Genomic DNA, 27,951 nt, shown 5'->3' on the forward strand with positions numbered 1-27,951 from the left:
CCGCCCTGCTGCCGCCGCCGCCGCAGCAGCAACAGCAGCAACAGCAGCAGGGCAACCCCCCCCCCCCCCCGCCCCTTCACCCGCCCGGTGCCGCCGCCGCCGCAGCAGCAACAGCAGCAACAGCAGCAGGGCAACGGGCTGCCGGGGGCCGGGCGCGCCAAGGAGAAGAAGCGGGCGCGGGAGCACAGAGAGGCGCCGCGGGCCAGCCTGCTCAGCTTCCAGGACGAGGAGGAGGGTGAGCGGCGGCTGCCCGCCGGGCCGGCCCGGGCCCGCAGCTTATTGTTTTATTTCCCAGCGTTGTGTGTTATGCCCCCCCGGGCCCTTCCCCCGCTGGATCCTGCTTTGGCGGTGACACGGCTTTGCCCGTGCGCGCTGGCGGCGCCTGGCCGCGCTGGGCCTGCGCGACCCTGGGCCCAGCCTCTGCCCCCCTCCGTAACCTGCCCCTGCAGCCCTCAGGGGCTGCTGGTTTTCCCCCCAAATCGTTGCGGTGGCATTGCGTGGCGCTGGTTTCCTTCCCGTGCGGCCGGCGCTCGCAGGCCGTGTCAGGTGGCTCGTTGTCCTAGCGGGCTCCTCGTGAAATCACTGGTGTTTGGGTGCGGGGTTAGGCCACGAGGATTGAGCTCCCTGAATAGCAAAAGTGGCCGAACGCTTTTCAGGCCCCAGCGTTCAGAAAAATAGCACGGCTGTGTGATAGCCCTGTTGTGATGCTCTTTGCCTGCAGGGGAGTTAGTAAGCATTTTGAATTTTGTTCTTTTTAAATAAAAAGGACTACCCTTGTAATCAGTGGAACTTGGATTCTAAGGCTTGTAGCTTAAAATCTTGAGAGAAATATTGTAATTACAGTATTTACTTGGAAAAAGAAACTTGGATTTCCTACATCAGACTTTGACTTTTTGATGCAGTTTAGTTCTTTGACTTATTGAATACCTTTTGGTAGGCTGTAGTTCTGCAGGCATTTAAACTGGTAGTACAATCAAAAAAATGTGTTTCTGAACTGCTAGCCATTAGTTGTACTGACACGTGTATATGTGTGATTGTAAAGGAACGTTAACCTAAAACATTTGGGCTTCTTGTTGGTTTTTTTCAAATTTGGGGTCACAGTGGAGGATCAGCTGTTACAGAGAGGTTTCCTATGGTCAGATAAAAGCAGGCCATGAGTGCACACTTTTGTGTAACTTCAGCCTTGCTTTGTGTGGCTGTGCTGTGAGTGAGATGCACTTGAAAAATAACATAACAAAAAGCAAGGTAGGCATGAATGTCCAAAGAAACAGTATTGGACTGTTTTTGCCACAGTAATGCAAGCGTAAAGTTACATCAAACTATGTTTTTAGTGGTACTTATTAAGTTGTTCTAGGCACAAAATTAAGAGATTCAGTAGGTAGGTATACTACTTTGCAGGTCTAATGTAATATCTTTCAACTTCTCTTTTAAAGAAACTGAAGAAGTTTTTAAAGTGAAGAAGTCAAGTTACAGCAAAAAGATTGTAAAACAACTGAAGAAAGAGTACAAAGAAGATCTTGAAAAATCAAAAGTTAGAACAGAGGTCAATTCTCCAACAGATGGTAACTGCAATGCTAACAGTAACTTTTATTAATGGCAAAGATTAAGTATTGTAAATACAAATGACTTGTTTTCAGGATGAATTGTCAGTCTTTTTTACAGGATGAAGCGTTCAGAACGGAGAGCATAGAGCATGCATTAAATATGTTTGTTTGAACCTCGCAAATGTTGGTTTGAAGCTGGTAGCATTCTTTGAATCTTTCTGATGTGGAAATGAATGTAGAAAGATGAAACTTTTCACAAAGCTTACATACACAGTTGTCAGCAGACCTCAGTAGTTTTTGTTTTTCAACTCTGTTTGTTTATTTTTGTCAGATGAGTTCCTCTTAATAATTAGTTTAGAACTGCAGCTCGTGCTTATCTGATAGAACGTGTCCTTGTAATGCAGCTTCTCAAAAGGGAAAATTATGGGGTGAGCAGTGTGGTGTTCTTTGTTATTAAGTGAATTATTCAATGGCTACGTGTTTCAGGAATGGGACCTTAAAGTAGGGAATAGTTGATGATTGAGATGACAGGATAGAAGTGTTGGAACAGAAGGATCTTTTAACAATGTGCGGTACTCCATATCTTGGAATAAAGCCTGGGATTTCAGCTTCATTGTTCTTCTACTGTTGGTTTTTGGAAAGCCCGTTGCCAAAGTGTAAAGGTTGCTTTTCCTCTTCCAGTTGGTTCATGTACAGAGTGATAACCTGCTACCCCATGAGCACAAGTGCAAGGCTTATGATCTAAAAGTTGCAGGGATACCTGAAGTGCATGAGAGTTGAACATGGTCCCATGTAGAAATTTGCCTTTTTTAATCACAAAACTCTAATTCTAATAACAAATAATTTGTTATTAGAATGTTTAACTTGCCTGTACAGTGGTACTGGGTGTCAGCAGAAACAGAAAGGATGATTTCTGTGGCTAACACTCAGATGATCTGTGCAAAGCTGGATCTTCATTCTTGCTTTTGCCACAAGACTCTGTATTATGCTGGGTGAGTCAAGTAAGATGTGCTTATTTTCTGTTTATCTGTTTTATGGTATCTGTAGTTGGCTTGGATACAGTGCAGAGACCTCATGGCTGCTACTGAATCAGTCGTCTGGATTCTCTAAACAAATGTTACAAAATGCTAAACTCAAATTTGGATAATACAGCTTGGATTGGGTAGCCATATTTACTATGCATTTTTTTTACATAATGTTTGTACCTGCTGCCTGTATTTGAATATTAACCACCTAACGTAGGGTAATGTTGCACTCCCTGCCCAGGAAAACAAAAGGTCCTTTTGAAGTGAATCTGGTTTTGTGCAAAGATTTGGTGCAACACAGGCAAGATACACACTGAACAATGGGATTAGGGAAAAATTAAGTACTAAACAGTAGTTTATACTGGGCCACGTATATGATGGCAACCTACTGCTGTTATCAACCATTCCATTAAAGCAAATAGTGGAAGTCTTGAGTTGAAGAGTTTTAATCATATGGCTGAAACATCTCTAACGAATATCTTATATTCATTTGCACTGTTGCTTTCTAATTACTTGCATAAGAGTCTGTGTGAAGGTTGTACACATTATCTTAATTTTTGGGTTCCCTCACTTTTTTAATATTTGGCTATACATAGAATGCTTAATGGTTTGGGGATGTCTGCTTTGCCAGACTTCATTTCGAGAGGATCTCAGTGACTAATAAAATACACTTTTTGTGTTGTGGTTACATCCCTAAATAATGAAATTAATATTTAACATTTTCATTTAATTTTTACTTTGAGTTGTTAGATCTTAAAAATGTTTTTGAATGATCTTTACAAAAGAGAGTAAAAGGTGGGCTTTGTTGTCTTAACAGTCGAGCCATCTCTAGAAAAAACAGGACTGACCAAGGATATAAGTCAAGAAGATGGGACTGCAAACAGTGAACAAGGTGAAGAAGAAATGGAAGTTGAAAGCGAGAAGGAAGAAGAAAAACCAAAAGCTGGTGGGGCATTTTCAAGTGCTCTGTCGTCGCTGAATGTTCTCCGCCCAGGTGGGTTTTTGTAATATGTCTGTTATATTGAGAAATGCTTTAGCCAGCAGTTACAGCAGACTGGTATATTTGAGGGATTAAGAAATATTTTTTAGCAATGTAGCCAGCATCTGAGAATTCAGGAAACCCCTGTTTTCCAAGGCTGCTCAATTTTGCAAACCTTATGGGAGAAACTGCTGCAGTACAGAATGCTTAATCTTCATGTCAAAACCGAGAACTTATCTCTCAACGTGATAATAAACTAATAGGATTTAGATTCAGGATAGGTTTCTCAATGTGAATTTTAACTGCTTTCAGTTAAAACTTTGTCTTCAATTTGAATGTCTCAGTTACAGGTACCTCAAATCTTTTTTACTTCGTTCTGTCTAATGAGGTTCTTGTCAGGCCCTGAGGCCAAAGAAATCACTTTGAGAAAATGTTTTTTTAGGTAGTTTAACTACTTGTTAGCTAACTTATGTGGTAGCCTGCTCCCCAATACAAACTTCCTCTGCATGTCCTCAGTCCATAGACTTGACTGTATTTCACAGAGTGTAATAACACAAGGAAAAAGAATTTCTCTAGTTGACTCTCAAATCTTTTTCCCATTAAGGGGTAATTGCAAAGAAGTGCAGCATATATATTATTTTGTCTCTAAAGATACTGCTGGTTTGAGTAGACTCTGTCATTTCAGGTATAAAGAGAATCTGAACTTTAATCTTTTGTGTGTACCTAATCAAAGTAGTGGTAGAATTCTTGATGTTTCAAAAAAATTATTTTGGGGGGCCATTCTGTATATGATAAATGCAAGTTGCATTAATTTTCTTACTAGCTATTTTGGTAGTTTTTTAGGTCTGCTTTTCTTATTTCTTCTCAACTGTACAGTCTTCTTATATTATCTCTGTCCTATTTGGTGTCCCGTTGATCTCTAAGCTATTGTCATCTATTGAAATGGCTGGGTTTTTAAATGCCTCCCCCAACCCCCCTTCCCCCTACCTGCAAATAAGAGTTAGGAGCAGGATCGGATCAAGGAGTGGCATAGCCAAGAACCTTATTGCCTTCCTCCCCTTGCAGTAGTCAGCCCCTGTAAAAGGCTTCCTCTTCTCTAGGAGTATTTCCCGTAGGGACATTAGGCTCCTGTGGCATGTGAGCTGATGGAAGCAGAGCAAACTGTTTTGGGAAGAAACCCAACTTTGAGACTTACAGGCCTGAAATGTTGCATCTGTAGCTTATAATTTGCTTGCAAATGTCGCTCTTGCTCTGTCGCGCGCTCTCGCTCGCTCTGTCGCGCGCTCTCGCTCTGTCTCTCTGGCGCGCTCTCGCTCTGTCACATTCTTTGCTGTTTGCAAAGAAGAGTTGGTAGGGTGGCAGAGATAAGTAATAAGGAGTCATGGTTTTTTAACGGTACAAACATCTGTCTCTAGGAGAAATTCCAGATGCTGCTTTTATTCATGCCGCTAGGAAAAAGCGTCAAATGGCTCGTGAACTTGGAGACTTTACACCTGTTGACAGTGAACCAGGTAAAAGCCGCCTTGTTCGAGAAGACGAAAATGATGCCAGTGATGATGAAGATGATGATGAGAAGAGGAGGATAGTTTTTACAGTGAAGGAGAAATCCCAAAGGCAAAAGATTGCTGAGGAAATAGGTAATATCTTCTCAGAAGGACAGTTGCATAGCTGATAAATATTCACACTGTTTTCATTGCAGTTGCTCCCTTTCAGTGTTCTTAAACAACGCATTTTTCAAACACCAAAATACCTATCAGGATCATAATCTATGTAGCATACAATACTTACTAGATGTGAATCTGGAAATATATTCCTTTTTTTTTTTTTATTTTCCGCATAAAGAAATCTGCTTATAAAATTTGCATGCACAAACCAAGTTCCCATGCTAGAAACACACAGGTCTACCAAGTCTTATGCAAGCTTGCACGTAGAAGCAATTATTATGTGATTAGTATTGGTCCTGTGTTGGTTTTTTTTTCTGCTTTTTTTTTAGGAAGTGTATATAGTTATCAGAAGAGCATTTGTTCTTCAATGTAGCATTCTGCTTGCTGGCAAGCAGGTAAAATAATCTTCGACAAAAGTATTTTTAAAATGTAGGTTTATAGTATTAGAGAGCTTTACCAACAGTTGATTGCAAATATATCCATTGGATTTTTGAAATGAAACATCCATGATAATACTTCAGACTAGCACCCTTAGCTCCTTATGAAGAGGGAGGGAGAATGCACTGAACTCCATGTTCCCAGTGGAGCATGTCTTTCAGCATGGCCCTTACTATGAATATATTCTCCTTTTTGTTACCTGTTTGTTTTACTCGGGTTCAGGTATTGAGGGAAGTGACGATGAAGCCCTGGTGACAGGGGAGCAGGATGAAGAACTCAGTAGATGGGAGCAAGAACAGATACGGAAAGGAATCAACATACCTCAGGCATGTACTTAGTCGTGAACCTTTTCTGTTTTGTTTTTGCATATATTGGCTAAATTCATTACAAACTTGGGTAGTTTACAGAAGGCAGTTTGATCTGAGAAGATTAGTGTGGAATTTCTGATGTTCTTTAAAATGAAGTGAGAATTTACATTTTAAGTGTCCAGTGGTATTTGTTTTTTTAGTCCCTCTCTGTTCTAAATTAGGTATTCATCATTTTTTGTGCTGTTAACCAGCATTTATTTGCAGCCTAGAATAGAGCTAGAATAATGCCACTTTGAAAAGACCTTTGTTCCTATTTATCAGTGGGTTTGTAGAGTCTGTGCTGTAACAATGTGTACTACTTTGCTGTTGCTGTCTTATGTTGCAGCATAAACTTAGAGCTGGAATTTGTAGCAGGTTCTGCCATATGTCTGTACAGTTCATTTAAGTCCTGGTGATAATTACATTAATATGTATCTGCCTACATTTTTCATTTTGCAAGGTTTGAGATGTGAAACAACAAGTTTTTCGTTTCTTTAAAGTCTAATACAGTATGATCACATGCCATCTTTCTGTAGGTTCAACCAAGTCAGCCTGCTGAAGTGAATAATCTGTACTACCAGAACACTTACCAGACACTGTCTTATGGTTCATCATATGGCATTCCATACACTTACGCTGCATATGGATCATCAGAAACCAAGTCTCAAAAAACAGATAATACAGTTCCTTTCAAAACTCCCAGTAATGAGATGACTCCTGTTACTATTGATTTGGTAAAGAAACAGCTTAAAGACAGGTAGGACAGACCATCTTTCTAGACTTAAAGACCTGTTCCCTAGCTTTCTGTTCCTCAGGCACCTTTTAGTCTCGGTGAGCAAATGCAGAGTTTCATCGCTGGAAAAGTACCGACTGGCACATCCATTAACAAAAACCAAAAAACAAACAAAAAAAACCCCAAAGTGAAGATGACATTGACACTTTGTTCGAAAATCTCCTCGGATTGCTTCTCTGGAAGTGAAGCTTTAAATATGTGGCCATTGATCTTGTTGAAGACAGGTCTGAGTTGCATCTTCTGGACACTGCACAATCTTATAGTCAAGAATTGAAAGGCCAGTGAGGTCTTTAGCTTGTCAAGTAACATCCTTTTAAACTGTAAATCAGATTTTTCCCCTGAATAGGTAGAGAATTTAGATTTTAGTCTGAACAGGTTTTTTTTGGTTTAAACATTGTAATCTGCTTGTCAGGTACGGAAAAGGTCCTACTGAATGAACAACCCAGCTGCAGGGAGAAATCGTTTGTAATGAACAGCTTGCCCTTTACTTGTCCTCAAAATTGGTTTGTATGCCCCTTGTAGTATTACAGACTTTGTTAGTCAGTCAGGTTACTAGAGGAAGAAGATGGCTTTTTGTGAATTATATTTCGTATACTTTTTTGATAGGTGAACCATAAAACCTTCCTCCCTGCTTTTCCTTTAGGGTCAGTCTTGTGGTGTTCTAAGGGCTTTCAATTCCTGTGGAAGTTTGTAGGAGTTGACTAAGCTGAGTACATTGCACTGCCTAGCTAATTAATTTAAGCCATTAGCCTTGCTATTTAGGTAGAGAGGGCAGAAAGTGGCAAATTAAAGTTAGAGAATGTGTCTTTAAAATATTTCCCATATATAGACCTGGAACTTGCAATGTGTGTTTAATATCTCAACAGTCTGAAATACATAGACTTTTGGATGTAAATTTGATATTTATTCATTGCCCCTCAGGTTGGACTCTATGAAAGAATTGCACAAAGCTAATCGGCAGCAATATGAGAAACATCAGCAAAGCCGAGAGGACTCTACCAAGGCAATTGAAAGATTAGAAGGGTCTTCTGGGGGTATTGGTGAACAGTATAAGTTTTTGCAAGAAATGCGAGGGTATGTCCAAGACTTGCTTGAGTGTTTCAGTGAAAAGGTAAGGATGCAAAAACATTCATCTTTTTTCAATTAAAAAAAAAAAATAGGGAATCGTAGTACATGCCAAACAACACAGCTCCCTTTTGAAAAAAGTCCCCTGAGAACATTTTCTTCTAAAGGTTTGGTTATTCAAGTGTTGAAAAGATAACTTTTCATCATGCTAAGTTGGCTATCAGAAAAGCTCTCTTTTACAGTAGGACAGATTGCTGGTGTATTTCCTGTTGGAACATAATGCTGACTCTAGATAATCTAAAAATGTTTTTAGGCTATCTATCTTTAGCATTATGGTAGATGATACGGCACTTGAACTTTACTCAGATTCTGCCCTTTGCATACGTTGGGTATCAGGCCAACAAATAGTTGGCCAAAAAAATGGGCTGAATTACAACACTGCTAGGTTCTGGAATGCTTTATAAACACAGTAACAAAAATTCATATTTTGTGTGTTACTGTAAACTTCCTCCTGCCAAACAATTTCACATTTGGTAGTACTCTGGTATTTGGAGGAGAAAAGTTCTAAAACTACTGTCACTGGCTGAAGCCACCCAAACTTAAAAGTATACACCTTCCATGCAGTACAATCCTCCTGTATATTTCTAACTTGAAAACTTAGTCTCTCTTCCTTATGCTATTCATTATGATTTAATTACTTAGTTTGATGTAAATAGTTAAATTAAATGGGTTGTTTCTCAATGAACTATTTAAATCTGGTAAATATATTAATTGATTACAGAAATCTTAAAATTCAGTTAGCAGTACAGACTATTCCTTCGTTGTCTTCTGACTTATTTCATACAGTAGTATGGTATCTTCTGATTACATTAGCTGCCAGAATTACGTGAGTTCAGTAGTTAAAATTACTGTTCTCCTTCACTTATCTTGGTAGGTGAGGAAGAAGAAAATAGAAGCATTCTGGTTGCTAATCAGTTATACAGTAGTTGTCCAATATTAATGGTCTTGGGAAATGCTCATCTTCAAACCTGTACACTAGAGAATCACCATCAGCCATGAACAAACCCATGGAAGTGTGGACCAGTTAATTCACTCAGCTCATTGATTAGTTATAATAAATGCTGTTCACTGAAGAAGCAGTATTCCTGAGCCTGTATTGGTGCTAGCTAATCATGGATAATAAAGGTGACTTCTTTGCTGCTCCATCAGTGCTGGTTGCCCAGATGCCTAAGTTCTTATTTAGAGATAACTATTCATATTTTTGCTTCTTAGATGAATTTGTATTTCAGAAGACAAGTGAAATATCTGTATCTCGATTCAGTGTTTGTTTTTTAAAAGCACCTTTTGTTAGATTTCTGTTGTAGTAAGCGTAGGCTATGCATGGATGTTGTCTGTATGACTGTCCACATTGTCTTGATAAAAATATCTTGTTTAAACCAATTGTGTTAGCACCATTTTGGGTGTAAACCAAGCCCTTTAGTCTCCTAAATTTTGTATAAACCAGGGAAGTTTACTGCTAATAATGTGACAATTCCAGTTCAGTTCATAGAAAACCTATCTAGCTATACTAGGAAATCAGTTCTAGCCATGATGCAACAGATTAGCTGCTGATAATTTAACAAACAGGCTTGTTAAGTTGCTTTCTTACAATGTGCCTTTGCTTTCCTGATGACTGTTCTTCTGTTACATTTGTACCCTCCAAAAATACCCCAAATGCCAGTTCCATGAACTTTTTTTCAGATGTGCTTTTTATCAGTCTAGTGCTTCTTAAGGGCGTTCAGAGTTTTACTGGTTTCGGTTGGATGTTGCTGAAGTACCTGTACGCACAGTGAGTTGCAGAATCAGGCTGTGATGTGGTCAGTTCAACTGGAGCAGTACACTAACTATAAAATTCTATGTATTCCTCAGTTCTTTGGCCACATAATCTGTTTTGGAATTCAGTGCTTTCAGCATGACGAAAGTACTATGAAATTCAAAAACAGTAGCCCACAGGACACAGCAAGGTGTTTGGGTTTTGGGTGGGTTTTTTTTGGCTTGTTTTTTTTTTTTTTTAAGGGAGGGAGGGGGAACAAAAGTATTAAAAATTTATTATTATTTAAATAAAGTAATAAAATACAGCAGGAAAATAATCTTCCTATAGAGGTAAATTACCTTCAACTTCTTTGTAGAACCTGTGGTACTGGCTACTTTGCTATTTAAAGCAAGTGTCTGTGTGTGGTGTGTGTGTGTATATGTAACCACACATAAACACTTGCTTTAAATATTTTTATATATTTATATAAAATATATATGTGTGTGTGTATACACATATATAATGTATGTGTGTGTATATATATATGTACGTATGCATAAAAAACCCACATGTTTTTATATACATAAAAAATTAGGACCTTCCCCCATATGATACTTTGATGCTTTTTCTTTGTTTTATTAGGCCTGGTCATGACTGTGTTGTTAGTCAAATTCACATTGATAGTGGCCTGATAGTGTTTTGTTGAACAAGCACTAATGTGATCATAATACACTTGTCATATTCAGAAAGAGTCCATTCTCCTAGAGTTTCTATGTATGTCCATTGACTGAGTTTTGGAAAACAAAAAGTATTATTGTAAAGTGGAATTTCTTCCCCCACCACCTTATTTCTACACCTCTTCAATATGTTTAACCCTTCATKTCCCCCCCCCGCAACAAAACAGTTTTGTTTGTATTCTGTTTTGAAGAGATTCTGAACATTAGACATGTATTGCGCTTTGCTGAGGTGCAATGGAGAGTATGAGGCAACTATTATGCAAATTTTAAAGACAGGCCATAGAAATGTCAAATCCTGTATATTTTTTTCCCATAAATGATAAAATCAGTGGAATGGAGGATGCTTGCAAGACCAGTAGTTCCTTCACAAATAAATATTGTCAAAATTATGCTTTCTGAGAAGGCTAGGAAGTGGTAATAGTGTCTTTACATTTTGAATCTAAGAATATGCAAGAGATAGGGAAGGACTAAATTTTTCTTAGCTTACCTTTGGCAACATGGTTAGGTGAACTGTTACTCTACCTGTGAAAGCAGTCTTTCAAAACACACTGTGGGGAATTGTAGGTTAAAGCACTTTGCGGTCTAAATGTTCTGAAACCTTTGCATTTTTTCTCCTACACTGTTTACATTGTAAGTAAAATTAAAAAATCACTGAATTTAAAGTATCGACTGAACAAAACAGTGAATGAATGAATGTTGTAATTTTATAGTAGGTAGTGAAATTATCAGTCACTCATCAACCACAGTATTGACTGTAAAAGAATAACAACTAAGTTTCTTAGGTTGTAAATGGAAAATATTTTGAGTAGATCCACATATTTGAATGCATAGCTGACTATTAATGCTGAGGCAATTATAGAAGGAAACTCAGGATGGTTACAGAAAAAAAATCTAGGGATTATTTCAAAAACTGATTTAACTTTTCAATTTTAGAATTCCCTTTAGATGCATACAAGAAGAAACTATTTCTGTGACAAACTACAGTAAAACTAAGATGTTGTTTGATTAAATCTGTTTTCAAAATTGTCTTAAATTCTGAATTTAGACTTCCAACCCTGGGATCTTCCTTCTCCCTCTTGTCTTCCTCTACCCCCTATTCTTCCCCCCCCCACCCCGCCCCAAATGTTCTGTGTATTTGGAGTTGGTACAGAGTTGCCTTTTTTTTTTTTCCCCTTGTAGTCCACCTTATACCCCAAAGAGCTAATAATTCTTTGCTTTTAATATCTCCTCTGTGTGTATCATTCTTGGATAGCTGAAATGGCCCTGCAGGTATAATCTCATAATTTTAAATTTTGCTGAAGGGGGATTTTTAATACCTGCTGCTGTAATGTTCTAAATTAGATCAGGAAACAATTTATGATTTTATTTTTTTGTTTAAAAATACCCATAATCTTGGATGGTAGGCAGCAATGAAATATTTGAGGTAAAAAAAATGGAAGACTATGGACTAAACATATGTCTTGGAGGTAAGGATGACACAGCATAAGTGTTCGTACCAAAAAGAACTGAGTTATAGGACTTGACCTTTCCAAATTAAGGGTTTGTGAAAAGTTCTGTGTCACTTTTGAATATGTGTGATGATCTAATTAAAACTGGTCCCAAGAAATGGATCTACAAAAGTGAGCAGTGCGTCTGCTATCTAATGTCCGGAAATTCCTAGTTGCTATAATTGATATTTTTGTTACAGTTACTCCTGAAATTTCATCCACTTTTTTTTTTAAAAAGAATAGCAGATCTGATTTAGCTTAACTCTGTATCTTTCAAAGATTTTACTTAATGCATAACTCACAGGAATTGTACAATTTTGATTTTGATGATAGGCTTGAGTAAAACTTTATTGAAATGAAGTGCCTGTTGGCATAACGTGTTTATGCACTTGTTTTATTCAATTTCAGTAATGTTTCAACATGTGCTAATAAGTGTTGTAGCAAAACAATACCTGCTAGCTTCAGAAGGTTAGATTTATGCCTTGTTTTTTCACTATATACAGTCAGGTTGTTTTCTCATTAAACTAATAGAACATTACTATAGTCTGGTTTAAAAATAGAGTGGAAATAATGAGGTCTGTGAATTGTAAGTATTAGCCTGGCACAATATTTAAGTACACTCAGAACTTCACAAAGAGTACTTGAAATTACATTTTACACTCTCGGAAACGATTGTCTTACTGTGCAGACTCATTCAGTCGACAGAAATTACTTTCAGAACGTTACTGCTACAGCTGAAAGCTGCCAACATTGTTAAATGCATGCTTTTTCTTCAAGTTGAAATATTTACTGGTCCAAATGATACAAATGAGTAAAAGAAAACAGTTTGTGCTGCTAGAAGTACAGTGACAGCGTTATGCTTCGGAATAGTATGGCACCCCAGAAAACTAAGCACCTGAAGAATTCGATATTACGTAGTGTGTTGTATTTTTACAGGTGCCTCTGATTAACGAACTTGAATCCGCAATGCACCAGCTGTACAAACAGCGAGCTTCCCGCCTTGTCCAAAGACGACAAGATGATATTAAAGATGAATCTTCGGAGTTTTCAAGCCATTCAAGTCAGTCCATCTTGAAGGTTTTTATTATTCATTAAACAACCTTGTTTACTTAGTATGGCTTAATTTAAATGTAAATGTTAAAGTATGACTGTCTTAAAGCTTGTCCTTACTCTTGAGATGGATAGAAGCAAGTTTAAATTTAAAGTTCTCTAATCTGTTTTGTTTTAAACTCAAAGCTACTCTAATCCTGACTTCATCTCTCCTTTCTGTCGATCTTAACTGTATTTTCTCTTTCCTAGCACTCAAAATGTATGAGTAGTGGTAGTAGTAGTAGCAGCATGTGACTCCAGATTTTCTGCTTATGTCAGGACCTTTATTTTGACCTAGTTGAATTTGCAAATTTGCTTTAACATCTACAACTAATTCTATACAAAGCCATGAAGAATTGTGCTAGAGAGTTGTTTTTTATATTATTCTGTAGGCAGCATAAGTATTTCATTTCAGACACCTAGCTAGTAAGGATCTGGAAGAGACTGTCGCCATTGTTAAAAATCAGACTAATAGAAAGTGATCCTCTGTGTGAAATATATCTTAAAATTAGCCAGTTAAAACACCCTTTTATATTTTTTTGTGAGCGTGGGGATAGGGGATTCTTGTTGAGGAGTTTTCTTGTGACAATCGCTCTTCGGTATGTAAAATTCTACAAAAATATAAATAGGAACTTGGATGAAAATATACATTCCTTTGAGGGGGAACGTATAGTTCAGCATTAAATGATGGGTAAAATGTTCCATTCATACTAGTCTCCTTTCAGTTTTGGAGAGCCTCCCGTTTTTAAAACTGGATTTCTTCCTGTGCTATTGCTGTGCTCTTGCTGACCTGAAATTCAATAATAAAAGCTGTTTCCTAATCTGTCACGATGTATGCAGCGACAAAGTTCTGTAAATGCCATTACAAATAATTTATTGAGCTTGTGTTAAAGCTTTAGGGCATCAGAGCTGGTCATTCCTTTACAAGAGTGGTCAGCATAAATGCTCCTTTTAGGACTTATTTGGAGCCCCAGGCATCACGTGTAGCCCTTACAGTTTTCCATGAAAATGCTGTTGTGAGGACCAGAAGCCTAGTGTACTATAAGCAGTTTCTTAAAAGAAGATTAAATGGACTGTGTTGGACTGGGGTGTGATTGTGGGATAGGAATAATTGTCATTGTCAAGGTAGGGTTTTAAAGGGTGTTCTTATCTGTATATCTGGGAGTCCTGAGGATGGACTCTCTCTTGAAATAGTTCAGTTCTGTCTTTTACGTTATCACAGAAACGAGGAATAGATGCCAGGCTGGATTTGATGTTTGTTGCGGACATAGGCAATCTGCTTTTCATACAATGTGTCAGAACATCACTAAAGGGCTAGAAGTGGGTTTAAATTTGTCTGCCAATGTTTGCTTTATTTCTTTGTAAAGACATGTAGCTCAGCTTTGAATAACATTTAAAAAAATTGGATAAATGATGGCTTCATCCATATGTTAAAGTTCTTAGTATTTCTTTTATGGAATTATAGTACTGATCATCATTAATATTTTTAATGATGGATTTGTAAATCAATTTAGTTAGAACATGTAAATCTACTCCTGTAATTTGGGTAGACTTTTGTTTAAATTTTGTTTATATTTTAATGGGTGGACTTGAGTGCTGGCTAATACTCATTCCACTTTTAAGAATTGACCTAAAAAGGATAAACTGGAAACTTTTTTAGGCCTGCCTACCGGTCGCTAATCAGTTTCACTGATTAGCTGTATTGTTTTCTGTAATCAGAATGTACTGGTCTGTTATTGAATTGCTGTTTAAAAAGGGGAGGGGAGAGGATTTATTTTCTAGTAGATTTGATGCATTTGAAATTTTGGGTAATCTAAAGAATACAAACTTTATCTCAGTGAGAGATGCCGTATGAATAGAACTCTGAAATATCATATATTTTAGCTCTGTTCACTCTTCTCTGCCTTCTTTTTTGTTCACTTTACTTTCAAAAGATGTATATGCTGAACACATTTATGTAAGCAGCATTTTTTTCTTGGACCATTCAGTTTAGGCAGTTTCTATTAAAATTGTTGACTTTATATAGTTGAGCATTGTTGTGAGAGGGACAAGAGTGAAGTATGGTGAAAACAGTCTTCTGTTTGACTTAAAGTGGAGATTTTTCCAAACTCCATTACTTCCTCTTTTAACCTCTAGACTTGTGAATTCAGACTTCAGGGTGCATCTTTTTGAAAACCTCGAGTTTCTACTTCAAATTACAACTTAGTTTTGAGTAGGTAAAAGGCTCTTATGAAACTGCCTACAACACATCATATAATTGTAGATAAGCATTTTAATTTTCATCAATATAATTTTACAGATAAAGCACTGATGGCACCAAATCTTGATTCTTTTGGACGAGACAGAGCGCTCTATCAAGAACAAGTGAAGCGGCGGACTGCGGAAAGAGAGGCTAGAAGGTAGAGTGCTGAGATTTCTTGTCCGTTAGGACTCTTTGCCAGCTTGCAGAATACAGTTATCAGTGATGCAGGAGTCTTGTGTGACACACTAATGCAGACAGCAAGATCTGCTCCTTTCCTGGAGAGCTTACAAACTAGACAGAAGCAATAGGGGAGGAAGAAAATACTTGAGCTGCAATGCTGGGCAGGGGTATCCCTAAATAACCCTACTTATCATGTAAATGTATGAAACAAGTGGCCATTTTAAATAATGCTGATTTAAATCACTGAAAGAGAATATAATAAACCCATTCAGCATCTACATGATCTCTGCTGGTTTCTCTTCCCTCCCCTGTTGAGACAGCAAAATAGTGAAAGTTTGTTTTCACTCCTTATATTAGAAGTTAGGACAAGCTTAGGCAAGTCTGTTTATTGTACAGGAAAAAATGTAATAGCTGTTTCCTGCTGCTGCTCCTTTTCAGAGCCCGTCGTAGACAAGCAAGAGAGCAAACTGGGAAGATGGCTGATCACCTTGAAGGTCTCTCCAGCGATGATGAGGAAACTTCAACAGATATTACAAACTTCAATATGGAGCGAGGTTAGAAAAACTAATGAGGCTTATATAATAAAATATAGAAAATTCAGCTAAAAAAAATCAGCTAAGAAGCAGCCCTACATATATATTTCACCATATCTTGGTGAAAGTTTAGGAATTGTTCCTTGCTGGATCATCAATGTGACCAAGACATTTTTTCATACCAGCCTGTTGTGCAGTTTGCAGCTAACTAAATATCCTATCTGTAGTGAGATGCTTTCTATTTCATTCAAACCTGCTTTTGTATCTTCAGTGGATACTAAGTCTTCTCTCCAGTTTGGAACATGATTTATCATTCTCCAAAAATCTGCTGAGAATTGATTATATGCCAACACATTATTTTGCTTTACATGTAGAATTTTGAAGACTTTGGGAAACTTTTGTTGCTTGTGAGGAATTACATTCTGGAGTTTTGCATAAGTGTCTAGAAATGCAATGACAACATTTTTATAGATCCTTGTTACAGCCTGACAAACTCTGCAGAATTTAAAGAACGATGTTGACTATAAAACATTGCAGAAAGATCTCGTAGTGCTGACAGATTTTAAATTCATCTGCAGTTTTATGACTAGTTTGTTCAAAGTAACTCTTACTGTAATTATGCAATAAATGGGGTTGTAAGTTAAGCTAATGCTTCTTGAGCATTGGGGGAATTGCAAGAATCTTGAGATTTTGGGGAAGTGCGGATAGTTTGATGGAGCAGTCAGCTTTAACAGTGGCAGATAAAAGGGAAACAATACTAGAGGTTACTGTGAGAGCAGTAATGGTAATCCTGTTACCTTCTCATCTTGAACCTGAGTACAATTATTACCATCTCTCGTTAAAGAGAATTTAATCAGATTAGAAGAAATGCAGACAAGGGGAGCAGTGAGAACTACATATGTAGGCTAGTTTGTATGAGGAGAGATGAAACAGTTCTGGACTCTTCAACTAGAAAAAGAATGGCAGAAGGTAAATGGGGATTTACGGTACTAGAATAAAAAATAAAATTTGGAGATTTGAGAACACCTTTTTTACTTTACAGTGTGAGAGCTTAAGGGAAGTGATCAGATAGGTTTAAAGTAAACAAGTCATTCTTCACAGAGACAAAAATGCCGAACTCATGCTGTAGCTGGTTGTGGAGACACAAAGTATGAACAGATTAAGAGAAGCATTTAAATTAATTGTCAAGCAGCTGGATCCTTCAAAAGGGCAAATGTTCTGCATACCTTTGGTTGATCCGCCAAAATTGTGGATGCAAGTAGAGAACTCTCTTGATAAATAAAGTATCTGTTCAGAGTTGTTAGGTGCTATAATTAACTTCACGAAGTTAAATGATACAGATTAAAAATTCAGTGTGGCTGAACTGCTTTTTGTAACTCTGCACTTTTTTGTGTATGAAAGCTTTCTGCAAGAGTTTTGTCAGTTTTTGAATAAGTATTATATTTCTAAAGCTTTTATTTATCATTCATAGCTCTTATGTTAGTCCATAATCTGCAGTGAGCTATGTGGGACAGAAGGATGCACCTTGGGCCTGCTAATTTTTTTGTAGACTGAGCATCTTTTCTAGATCTCAGTGTGAAAAGTGTGTTTGTATGACAGCGTTCCCTCAGCCCTCTCTATGCCTCTTGTGTGTACTAATGTTAGTCGTGCAGGTAACTGCTGTAAATTAACATTTAAAACTGTGTGGCCACAGCAAAAATGACTGGCTAAAATAAAACTAACCCTGGGGAGTAGAAGAGGCAAGAGGAAAACAATACACAAAGAAATGAGAAAATATAATACATGGGGGAAAAAAAAATTGGACCATGTAGAAAACTGGTAGTGTAAGTATGATAAAACATAACAAATGTGCTAAGGGAGTGTAATGGTTGCTCAGTGCTAATGGACATGTCACATGTTCAGCAGCTTAGTGTGGTGTCTGCCAGGACTGCTCTGTCTCGAGTGCTTGATTCAGTCAGCTTGTCTCAGAGATGCTCTGCTGCACTTGGATGAACAAAGTTGTAGAATAATTTGGGTTGGAAGGAACCTGGAAATCACTTGTTCCAAACTCCCACCCAAAGCACAAGACCAGCTTTGAAGTTAGATCCACATTGTTCTCTTGCCTATATGAATACAACCCAATTCATCATCAGTCCAGCAGCTGGCAGACTGGAAATGATTGTATGAGGTGTTTAAAGCAAGACCTGCGACAAAACTGTACACCAGGTAGTACCTATGTGCTCACATTTTTATTTTCTTGTATATTTGAGGCAGAAGTAATAAAATCTTTAGAATAGAACCTGATTTTTTATTTTTATTTTTATGTTGGCAGCAGTTAAGTTTATGCCGTTCAGCTTCAAAGTCTATCTTGAAAGAGGTATTACAGGGAAAAGGTGATTAACTTGTTACCMTGACTTTCTTTTCCTCATCAGATCGTATATTAAAAGAATCCAGCAGAGTTTTTGAAGATGTTTTGGAAAGCTTTTATTCAATTGATTGTATTAAGTCACAGTTTGAAGCTTGGCGTTCAAAGTACTATGCTTCTTACAAGGATGCTTATATTGGCCTCTGTTTACCAAAGCTGTTTAACCCTTTAATCAGACTTCAGCTGCTTATCTGGACTCCTTTGGAGGTAAGGTCCTGTGCAAGCAACTTGCACGTAAGCTTTTGTATAGTGGTTCTTTCACACTTCTGCAGAACAAAGTGAATTGCACCTTTGACGAGTCCTTCTCCTAAATGCATGTTCTAAGCATGAGGTTTGAAACAGGTGCCTGTCTTAGGGTGATGTGTTTTTCTGATGAGTTTCTGGGCTGTTGTTCCCCATAATTTTTTTTTTCCCCTGATTCCCAGCAGACCAGAATTAAATTCAGCACATGAGGGTACCTTCTCAGGGAGTATTGTAGACCAAAAAGCCAAGCAGCTTCTTCATTAATACATTTAGGTTTTAAAATACTTAAGTGAAAACAGTGATTCTGGAGATGTTTCTTCAGATGAAGTGGAACTAAGAAGCTGGTTATTTTGTTGACTTATGACCTATGTCCCTACATTATACACCCTTCCTTCTCTCACCTACCCATTTGTACTCTGTAGAACTTTGCCTGGCAATTTTTAAGTCCTCCCTGTAGTACTTGTTGCCCAGTTAGTAAGTAGGGAGCATGGGAGAAGCAGCACAGCACTGCTGCAACCCAGTATCCCTGGCACATGCACATTGTCCAGCCTGCATATGTGTGCTGACGTGAGCAGCCTCAGGACAAACAGTTCAGGTAACTTGACTCCCACTTTGTTCTTCCTAGCAGTGAAAGCCATCATAGGGTATTTTTGCTGCAGTCAGTAGCTTATTTTCACAGTACTTGTAGAAATTTACTTTTTTTCTGCTGTGTTGGTTTTTACTGGGGGATGGGAGAAGGTGGGTCAAGGCACAGTGCATAAGCCCTGTTTTGTTAGGCAACTAGACTAATAAGGCAGATTCTTTCCCCCCTTTCAAAGCTTAGCTTATCTACAGTAACTTCTGCATATATCTCAGCCTGTCTCAAATGACTGATTCTCTCCTTTCTCCAGAGGTGTATTTTCTTAACCACTAAGAGAATATTTGTAGAAGGTGATCTTCTACCTCCTCTGCTCTGACTGCAGAGGAGGGGAAGTAAGAGTCTTCAGAGGGCATTCAGGATATTTATTTTGCCTAAATGAGGGGGAATCTCTGAAAGGTGGCCTCATTAAACTTAAACCTGCTTTTGTGAATACTCCCTTCTCCCCATTTTACTTTTATGTGAGTTTTCAGGCTGGCAAAACAAGCTTAAGTTAGTTGGAGACAAGGTATAGAATTCTTAAATCTAACAGTTTTCACTGTTGTTTCTCCATTGTGTGCTACTGTCTCTATTAAGCATCTTGTTAAGTTAGAAAAATTACATGGCATTCATAAAAAGACCTTTTAATCAAGAAAGCATAGTTTTAGAATGCTTAATGCAAATAGACTGTATTTCTCACTTTTCCGCTAATCTGTGGGCTCTTAATTGGCTCAGGTATAATTAGAAGTTAAAATCTGCAGGGCAAGGGCTGTCCAAAAAAGGCAGTCCTATTTCTGCTATTTCCCTTGCATTAGATCTAGTGGTTGTGTGGTTGCAGAATGAATTGGTTTATTTGGCTGATCTATGGAAAATTAACCTTGCAACCCATCCTCTCCCAGGTTTTGGTTGGGAAAAACTGTTTCTTCATTCACTTCTCAGGAATCAGGCTTGCCTGTGTTTCTGAAGGAAATAGCACTGCTTCAGGTGGGGGAGCCAAGGCAGGAGGTGAAATAACTTGCCCGTCCTTATACCAGATTCCTTTGGTCTAGGTGTAGGTGAATACCTGACACCTATAGAAAAAGGACTGGATTTTCAAATTGTTATTGTGCTCAAATACTGTATACCTTGCTTACTTAGAACACTTTGTAGACAACTTTAAAGCAGTTCTGTCCTGGTTAGTTGGTATATCATGGTTTTGGAGTTCTAGCAGGTTTGAGGCTTTGTTGTTGTTGTTGACTTCAAATCTCTGTTTTGAAATCTGACCTCTTTCCAATTCATTTTATTAGGGCAAGTGTCGAGATTTTGAGACTATGTTGTGGTTTGAATCGCTGCTGTTTTATGGCTGTGAAGAACAGGAGCAAGAAAAAGATGATGCTGATATTTCACTATTACCTACCATTGTGGAGAGAGTTGTTCTCCCTAAATTAACAGGTATAGGGTTTTTTTCTTAAGTGCTTGTTTATGCTGTTAGATTTTACTGGTTTGTAAATTTTTGTCATGTGTGTCTGACTGCCTTACTACCTGTTTCTGAGTACTTGCAATTGAGGTTGAGTAATCCTTTGGTTGAGTAATCCTTTGATCTCTTACAGTGATTTCTGAAAATATATGGGATCCTTTTTCTACAACACAAACATCTAGGATGGTAGCAATTGTACAGAAACTAGTAGATGGATACCCTTCAGTGGTGAATGCAGAAAACAAAAATACACAAGTAAGTTGTTTTTATTTTCTTAAATATCTTGGATAAGTTAAGGAATTTGAATATATCTTGTAAGACACTATATTGGAAAACACAGCATGTTTAGTGAGGAACAAAAAGAATTTTGCCATTATTTGATGTTCTGCTGGCTAGTTGTAGAGAGTCAGGTAATGGCAGTAAATTAGGAGGAGGAACATGGTCAGTGAAGTTTGCCCCAAATTTATGGTAGAGATGAAAAGAGATATGAATAGTACTAAGGTGTAGCCTGTGATTTGCTTTAAAGGTCAGCTAAAATAGTTAGAATTTTTCTTTTTTGGATCTTTGTAACCTTTCCAAATCTGTTGTCATAATTTGCTTGCTTTTTTATGAACACAAGAACTTACTGTCATAAGTTCAAGTGCCATGCCTAATGCAATGTATAGAAATGCGTTGCCTGTAGAATAGTAGGAGATAGGCCAAAGTGCATGTGTGGGGGAGAAGTTAGCTGAAGATTAAAATGACATAAGCCTGGATTTCACAATAGTTAATTGTATAGCAAAGCTTACCATAAGGTAATTACATTGCCTTCAATTTTTATTAAAAGTATGAAATTTCAGCTCTAACTTTTAATTATTATAGGCTTCTGTAATACTTTCTTTATATGTGTGCTTAAGTATGTATACCTTTTACTGTCAGTCACAACAGTAATGTACTTTGTACAAATGTACTTTGTTGCTTTTAAAATCAAAATTTCAGTGGTTAACTACTAAGCAGTGCTTTGGACACTTCTTAAATCATCTGTTTCAGATGCTTCTAAAGGCATTGTTGCTAAGAATGAGGAGAACACTTGATGATGATGTATTCATGCCATTATATCCAAAAAAGTAAGTTTGCTTTTAAATATGATCTTAGACCTCTTTATTTGCAAGTCAGTGCCTTTTTTCCATAGGTGCTAGGTTTTTTTCCCATACCTCTGTATGGTTCACTGGCTGGATGCAGGAGCTATATCATTACCATGCTGTGAGGATTAAGCAAGGACAGGCTGGGCAGAAGAAGGGAATACTTATAGAAAAGAACTGTGTGTGTGGGAAGGAGGAAGTTGGCAAACTTCAGACAGAAGTGGTCTTGGTTGCTCATTAAAGAAATCTCTTACTTTCCAGCATCTTAGAAAACAAGAACTCTGGTCCATATTTGTTTTTCCAACGTCAATTTTGGTCTTCTGTTAAGGTAAGTCAGTAAATAAATCTGGTAAATTTTTGGCCTAGACAGCGTAGCAACAAAGTATCATTCATATTTTTGGAAAATGGTAGATGAAGTTTTGTTTTAACTTCTGTTGAAAGAACTGTAGAGTAGGATTCTCAGCATAAGAACGCAGGATTCTTAGCCTTTGATAATGAACTGTGCCCTCCTTAAAAGCTTGCCAGATGAAAGCACATCCTTTTAAATTGTGCACTGTGGCTTTACTCAGCATACTCGACAACCCAGTTTTTTTTTTCTTAAAGGATGTCATTGTGCTTGTCAGAATAAAATATGTAGTGCTTTTCTTTCACTTGTGTGGGAATGAGCGAGCTTGGTTTATTTTTTTAATAGTGTGAGAAACTTCATGAAAATAACCTGGATAAAAAGACAGTTTTATATCCTCTTTTGTAAAGGTAGTTACTATTTGTAAAGTGTAAGAACAGTTGTAATTCTAGTTTCTTTGAAACGAGAAAGGGTGTGGAAGAAAAAGCCTGTGTATGCGGAATGTGTACTGTAGAGTTTTCAAAGGTGTGCAAGAAGCTATAGCTCTTGTAGTTTCTTTCAAATGAAAGATTAGAAAAGTGAGTGTATGAGACCAATGGGGATTGTGCTGCTGACCTCCATGATCCTGCAAACAGAAAACTCTCTGGAATTTTCTATACAAGGTTACAGCAGTGAGAGACTGTATTCTAAATAGGTTTGCGATCACTTCACTTCCTTGAAGTATTTGGCACTGATTTTTTTTTTTCACTCAAAAATAAAAATGAACTTTTCTTAGAGCAAAAAATGCACAAAGCTCATTTATTAAAATGCTGATTTTAAGACAAACTGATTGCTTGTTTACAGCTTGTATTTCTTTTAAGAGTGAAGTTGCCTGCTTCTGGCCCTGCCTGTTGGAGCCTTATTTTGGAGAAGCATTAAAATTCAGCTCTCTTGTGCTAGCAAGTCACCTATAGCATCACAGAAGAGCAGAAATAGAAGCTGGGGAKGCAAGCACTCGTGTATTGTTTCCTCATGACCTGCCTTAACAGTAGACTGCTGGCAGCTCTCATTTGTACAAGGCCGGCAGCAGGTCTCTGCAGGCCGTGTGCCAGTGGGGGATAAGAGCTGCGCAGCCTGCTAAGCCAGCACTCCCCTCGCTGACAGCTAGTGTCTTTTGTGTCAGCGGCTTTTGGATGTAAGGGTACACTGACAGTGTAGCTGGGAATTTGATTGACAAGGGGCTGTGAATTTACCCCCAGATGCCATATGCTAGGCCCTGCTTGACCTGATATTGACTCTTAAGCTTTGTGAACAAGCTGGCTTAAAACTTTTAATTTTTTCACTGACTCCTTTTGTAAAACATGAGCAAAATGGAGATTTTTTTTCTTGTTGTATGAGAACTTGTAACACTCTATACTGGTACTTTTCAGGTTCTGAATAGATTTGAAGCTATCAAAAGGCATGTTTCCCTTGCTGACCTTGGCCATACTGATGCATTTGGAGAGGCTCTAGAGTATTGTTTGTCAGTACATTTTAAATACTTATTTTCCCTGTATTGTATTTTCAGTTATTAGGAAACTTTCTCCAGTGGTGCGGAATCCTTTCGAACAAAACTCTCCAGGAACTGTCAATAGATGGTCTGCTAAATAGATATATTCTTATGGCTTTTCAAAATTCGGAGTATGGAGATGACAGCATTAAGAAAGCTCAAAGTGTAAGTAAAAATGAACAAAATATTTAAAATACTTTCTAATTCAAAAATTCCAGTTGATGGAGAAGTGTAGTTTAAAACTTGATACTCTTGAAACTCAGCCAGTCCTGACTTTGATATTGCAATGTCAGTGGAAAAATACAGGTTTTTGTTGGTTTTTTTTTTAATTTTTTTAAAGACACCAACTAAAGAATGAACCTTTCCTGGTTGCTACCTGTAGATAATGTAGGTGTAGTGTATGTTTTAGTGTTTTACCACTTGAATTTTGGACTGTTGTCTTTTTGTTGCAAGTTTCCCATGGTTTCACTTAATTGGGCCTTGTCACTGCAGTCTTACCTGGCAGATTTCCCAATTCATGTTGGATAGTTTTTAAAACGTTGGTTAACTTTGTTTTTTAACTTACTTTCTTGTGTTATGTCTAGGTAATTGCTTGCTTTCCTAAACAGTGGTTCACTAATCTAAAAGGAGACAAGACTATTTCTCAGCTGGAAAACTTCTGTAGATACCTTGTTCATCTGGCTGACACAATTTATAGAAACAGCATTGGTTGCTCTGATGTAGAGAAAAGAAATGCAAGGTAATTTATATTAACGCAGTTGCGTTTCTTGTGCTTTGTGTTATTTGGCTGATGCATACAAACATCAGTAAATATCTCCATACTGCTGCAAATCTTCTAAAATTTTCTTTGACTTCAAACTTAACATTCTTATGGTATAATAGATGGGGCTTTTTAAGGCGGTAGAGAACAGCAGCTGCTAGAAATTAGCAGATATTCAAAATACATTTTGCACTACTCCTTGATTCTGGAAACTTTTGTAGTTACTGTTTTTGGACTACTTCACCCTCTGAGCCTGTTGTTGATTCCTGCATAACGGCTTCTGAATTACAAATCATGCTTTTGAAATAATACTGTAGGAAAGTCCTGTTTTTACTTATGCAGCCTTTTTTTCCCCGTGATCTAAGAGTCTTTTTACTTCTGAAATGTAGAGACAGGAATTTCCCTTGAAGCATAGTGGACAGAAATCTTGGTTAAGGATTTTTTTTCTGGTATAGTGAATAACTTCCTTAGGTTAGAGCCTCAAAAATCCCTTTTTTTGCAGTTACTATGTCGGTTATTGGACATTTATCTGTTTGTTTCTAGAGTCACTTTTTAGTTTAGCATATGACTCATCCAGTTTTCAGAGAAGCAGAGCTTTGTGCCATGCTAGGTCGTGCTGAAACTACTTTTTATCCACTCCCAAGTTATGGCTTGGAAGTATGTGTCTGGAGTATAACAATAATGTCACATACCAGTTTAATGTCATGTACCAATTTAAATTTCCCCATATGATCCAAACCCAAAATAGACCCTTTACTCCTTTCTTTCTGAAACCAAAATGCCTAGTCTAGCATGGTATAGGAATTGAACTGAAGGACGTGAGAGAGAATCCAGGAGAGATTAAACTTTCTCTCTTTTGATAGCCAGTTTCTAAATATGAAAGAACTTTCTTTACCACTTGAACTTGTCTTCCAAAGCTTGGTAAAACTTTGTATTGGAAGATTAATAGCCAATTAATACATTTCTTTCCATGGTGAGTTTTAGTTTAATTAAATTTCTATGTTCTGACTTCCTGCTATTTCCATGCATTTCATAAATCTTTTCTCATTGCCCCTATTAAGCAGATGAAGTAAGTCTGCAACAGAAGTATAGCATTTTATACCTGAAAGATGTCATGTCTATTCATGTGAAAACCAGTACAGTTCTGTTTTAACAAATACATTAATTTCTACTGAGAAGACATGTTAGTTTTCCAAACTTTGGGTGCTTTTTTACAGATCAGCTAGTTTCATTTAAGATGAATTCTGGACCTCTAGTATTGTCTGAGAGACTTGCATTTCATCTCTGCCCTCCCTCCAAGATACTAAAAATGTTCTTAACAGCCTAGGAAGTAGAGACAACTCCCCACCCCCCGTCCCCAAGCAGTTTGTTCACTCTAAGCTACCTAGACTGACCTGAATCAAAATGCAGTTTATTTGTGGCAAGCTTACCTTTTTAAGGCATGCATGAAAATACTTGTGTGCTTGACTTTTTTTTTTTTTTTKGGGGGGGGGGGGCGCTCAAAAATTATTTGTTAAGAGCTGTGACTTATTTTATAGTCCTTAACTAATCCAAGACTTTTTCTTTAGACTGTACTACTTTCAGTATAAAACAAATGTATGATTTAATTCCTACTCCCTCTTTCTCTCCAGGGTTGCTACCCCAAAACAAAATTTTCAATTTCAGTACGTAAAGTTGATAACCAGCTTATTTTATCTGACTAAGCAAGCAGGGTGGAAGGTGATGTGAAATTATCTGAAACTGATTTGCTGTACACATTCATACTCATGATTTGGGGGAAGGAAGGAGATTGTCTGTTAAAATACTGATACGTGTACAGTATTGTTTAGTTTCTATATTGACTTTTCCCTTTCCTCTTATTTAGGGAGAACATAAAGCAGATAATAAAGCTTCTAGCAAGTATCCGAGCACTGGATCATGCTGTGACAGTTGCGAATGATCACAATGTAAAAGAGCTAAAGATTTTAATAGAAGGGAAATAGAACTTTTCTGACAACTCATTTTGAGCTTTAAAACCATTCCTGATGTGTAATTTATGTACATATGTAAAGTTTCTTAAACTGTAAAGTATTGATCCTTGTTTTAATACAAAGTGCATTCTTATATACAGCATCCTTAAAAAAAATTTTTTTTGATTTCTTTGAAATTAAAAATGGAAACCCAAGATTATCATCTTTCCCGAAATCAGATTTTCCTCAAAGTTTCTCAGAATCTTGTTTACAAAAATACTTTGTACCCATGACTACGAGTCATATACTCTGTTAATTGTTCCATGGTTAACTGGAATGTGTATAATATATTATGTGTAATACAATGAATGCATATATTTATACCACCGTGTTACTTTCACACTGGATATAGAGATCTTTTACTGTTGACATAAGCTTTTCATTTGCTAAGAATTCCTCATTTTGACAATAAAATGATCATCATATTGGTCAAAAGGGCTGGCAAAACATGCAGATATGTGAAAATCATTTGACCTAAATAGTAGACTTTCAAATGGAACCAGACCTTTAAAAAGTGTCCGTGCTGGACTCAAATTGGAATAGCTAAACTTTGATTTGCATTTGGAATATGGAACTCTTAAGACTGTTCTTAGGAACAAAACAGAAAAGAAAACCCGAATCAGTACTTAATGATTTCTTTAATGCAGGCAGACAATAAGAACTTGTGATAATTGCACAAGTATATATGACAGCACTTACTAATCCCAAACTATCTTTCATTTTGGAGGAATAATACTTCACCTGTGGACTCTGGACCTTAATTTCTTGCACAAGTTGGTTAAACTTACTCTTTTGTCCCTTTTTTTTTTTTAATAACTTCATACATGGAACCTGTTCTTCTGATTGATATAGCTAAAGATGTCAAGCCAAATGAAGGTGAAGAAAATTTTCTCCCCCATGATTTGAAGCATTTATACTGTAGTAAATACTTCAGATGTTATACTTCCTGCTAAGTACATCTAAGAATACAGTCTTACAAAATGTTTAATTTACAGCTAAATTAAAAAGAAAACCCTTTAAATATATGCTGATTTACACTGAAACACTAGTGACTTGATTTTGGGGTTCAAAGAATAGTAACACCCGTAATAGCCTTGGATTAAGATCTATTTCCAGGTGTGCCCTACTTTTTTGGGAACTGTAGCAATAAATTGGCATACTGAATAATGTAAGAATCATTGTATTTTATGCTCATGTCATGTGGTATAAATGAGTATATGAAAAATGTACAATTTGTAACATGCACACTTCATTTGAACACTGAACAATTGTTTTTCTGATCTGTTGGGATTGATGGAATATTCAGAATATCTGCTTTTAAAAATTGTTTCAATAAACTTGTCTGTCAAGGAGCTGTTGCAGTATGACCTGGTAAGCTTCATTCCTTTAAGAAGGTGGTAAAGGCAAAAGATATGTATGCTGGCTGACTATTTTAATACATTTGGAAGAAAAAATAGTCCTTAGAAGGTAGATTTTTGGAGTGAACAAAAGTAATATTGTCTTTACTTTTGGAAAAAAAACAATAAGATTAGACTCTGGAATTTTCATATACCTAC

General features: G+C 37.3%; 1 protein-coding gene across 1 annotated transcript; it reads left to right on the forward strand.

Moving 5' to 3' along the window:
* Window positions 1-75: 75 nt before the first annotated feature.
* Window positions 76-27,759, forward strand: PAXBP1 (PAX3 and PAX7 binding protein 1; the record flags this gene model as incomplete). Its single annotated transcript, XM_026077579.1, has 18 exons — window positions 76-235; window positions 1,434-1,562; window positions 3,387-3,563; window positions 4,964-5,185; window positions 5,873-5,976; window positions 6,534-6,754; window positions 7,712-7,901; window positions 12,808-12,931; window positions 15,260-15,359; window positions 15,821-15,936; window positions 18,327-18,526; window positions 20,465-20,609; window positions 20,768-20,889; window positions 21,664-21,740; window positions 22,017-22,083; window positions 23,645-23,791; window positions 24,211-24,365; window positions 26,251-27,759. Coding segments are annotated over 18 exons (2,574 nt in total), but the record flags the coding sequence as incomplete, so codon positions are not given.
* Between the last annotated feature and the right edge of the window lie 192 nt (window positions 27,760-27,951).

The sequence above is a fragment of the Apteryx rowi genome, unplaced genomic scaffold (genome assembly GCF_003343035.1).
Source record: "Apteryx rowi isolate R43461 unplaced genomic scaffold, aptRow1 scaffold_46, whole genome shotgun sequence".
NCBI lineage: Eukaryota > Metazoa > Chordata > Aves > Apterygiformes > Apterygidae > Apteryx > Apteryx rowi.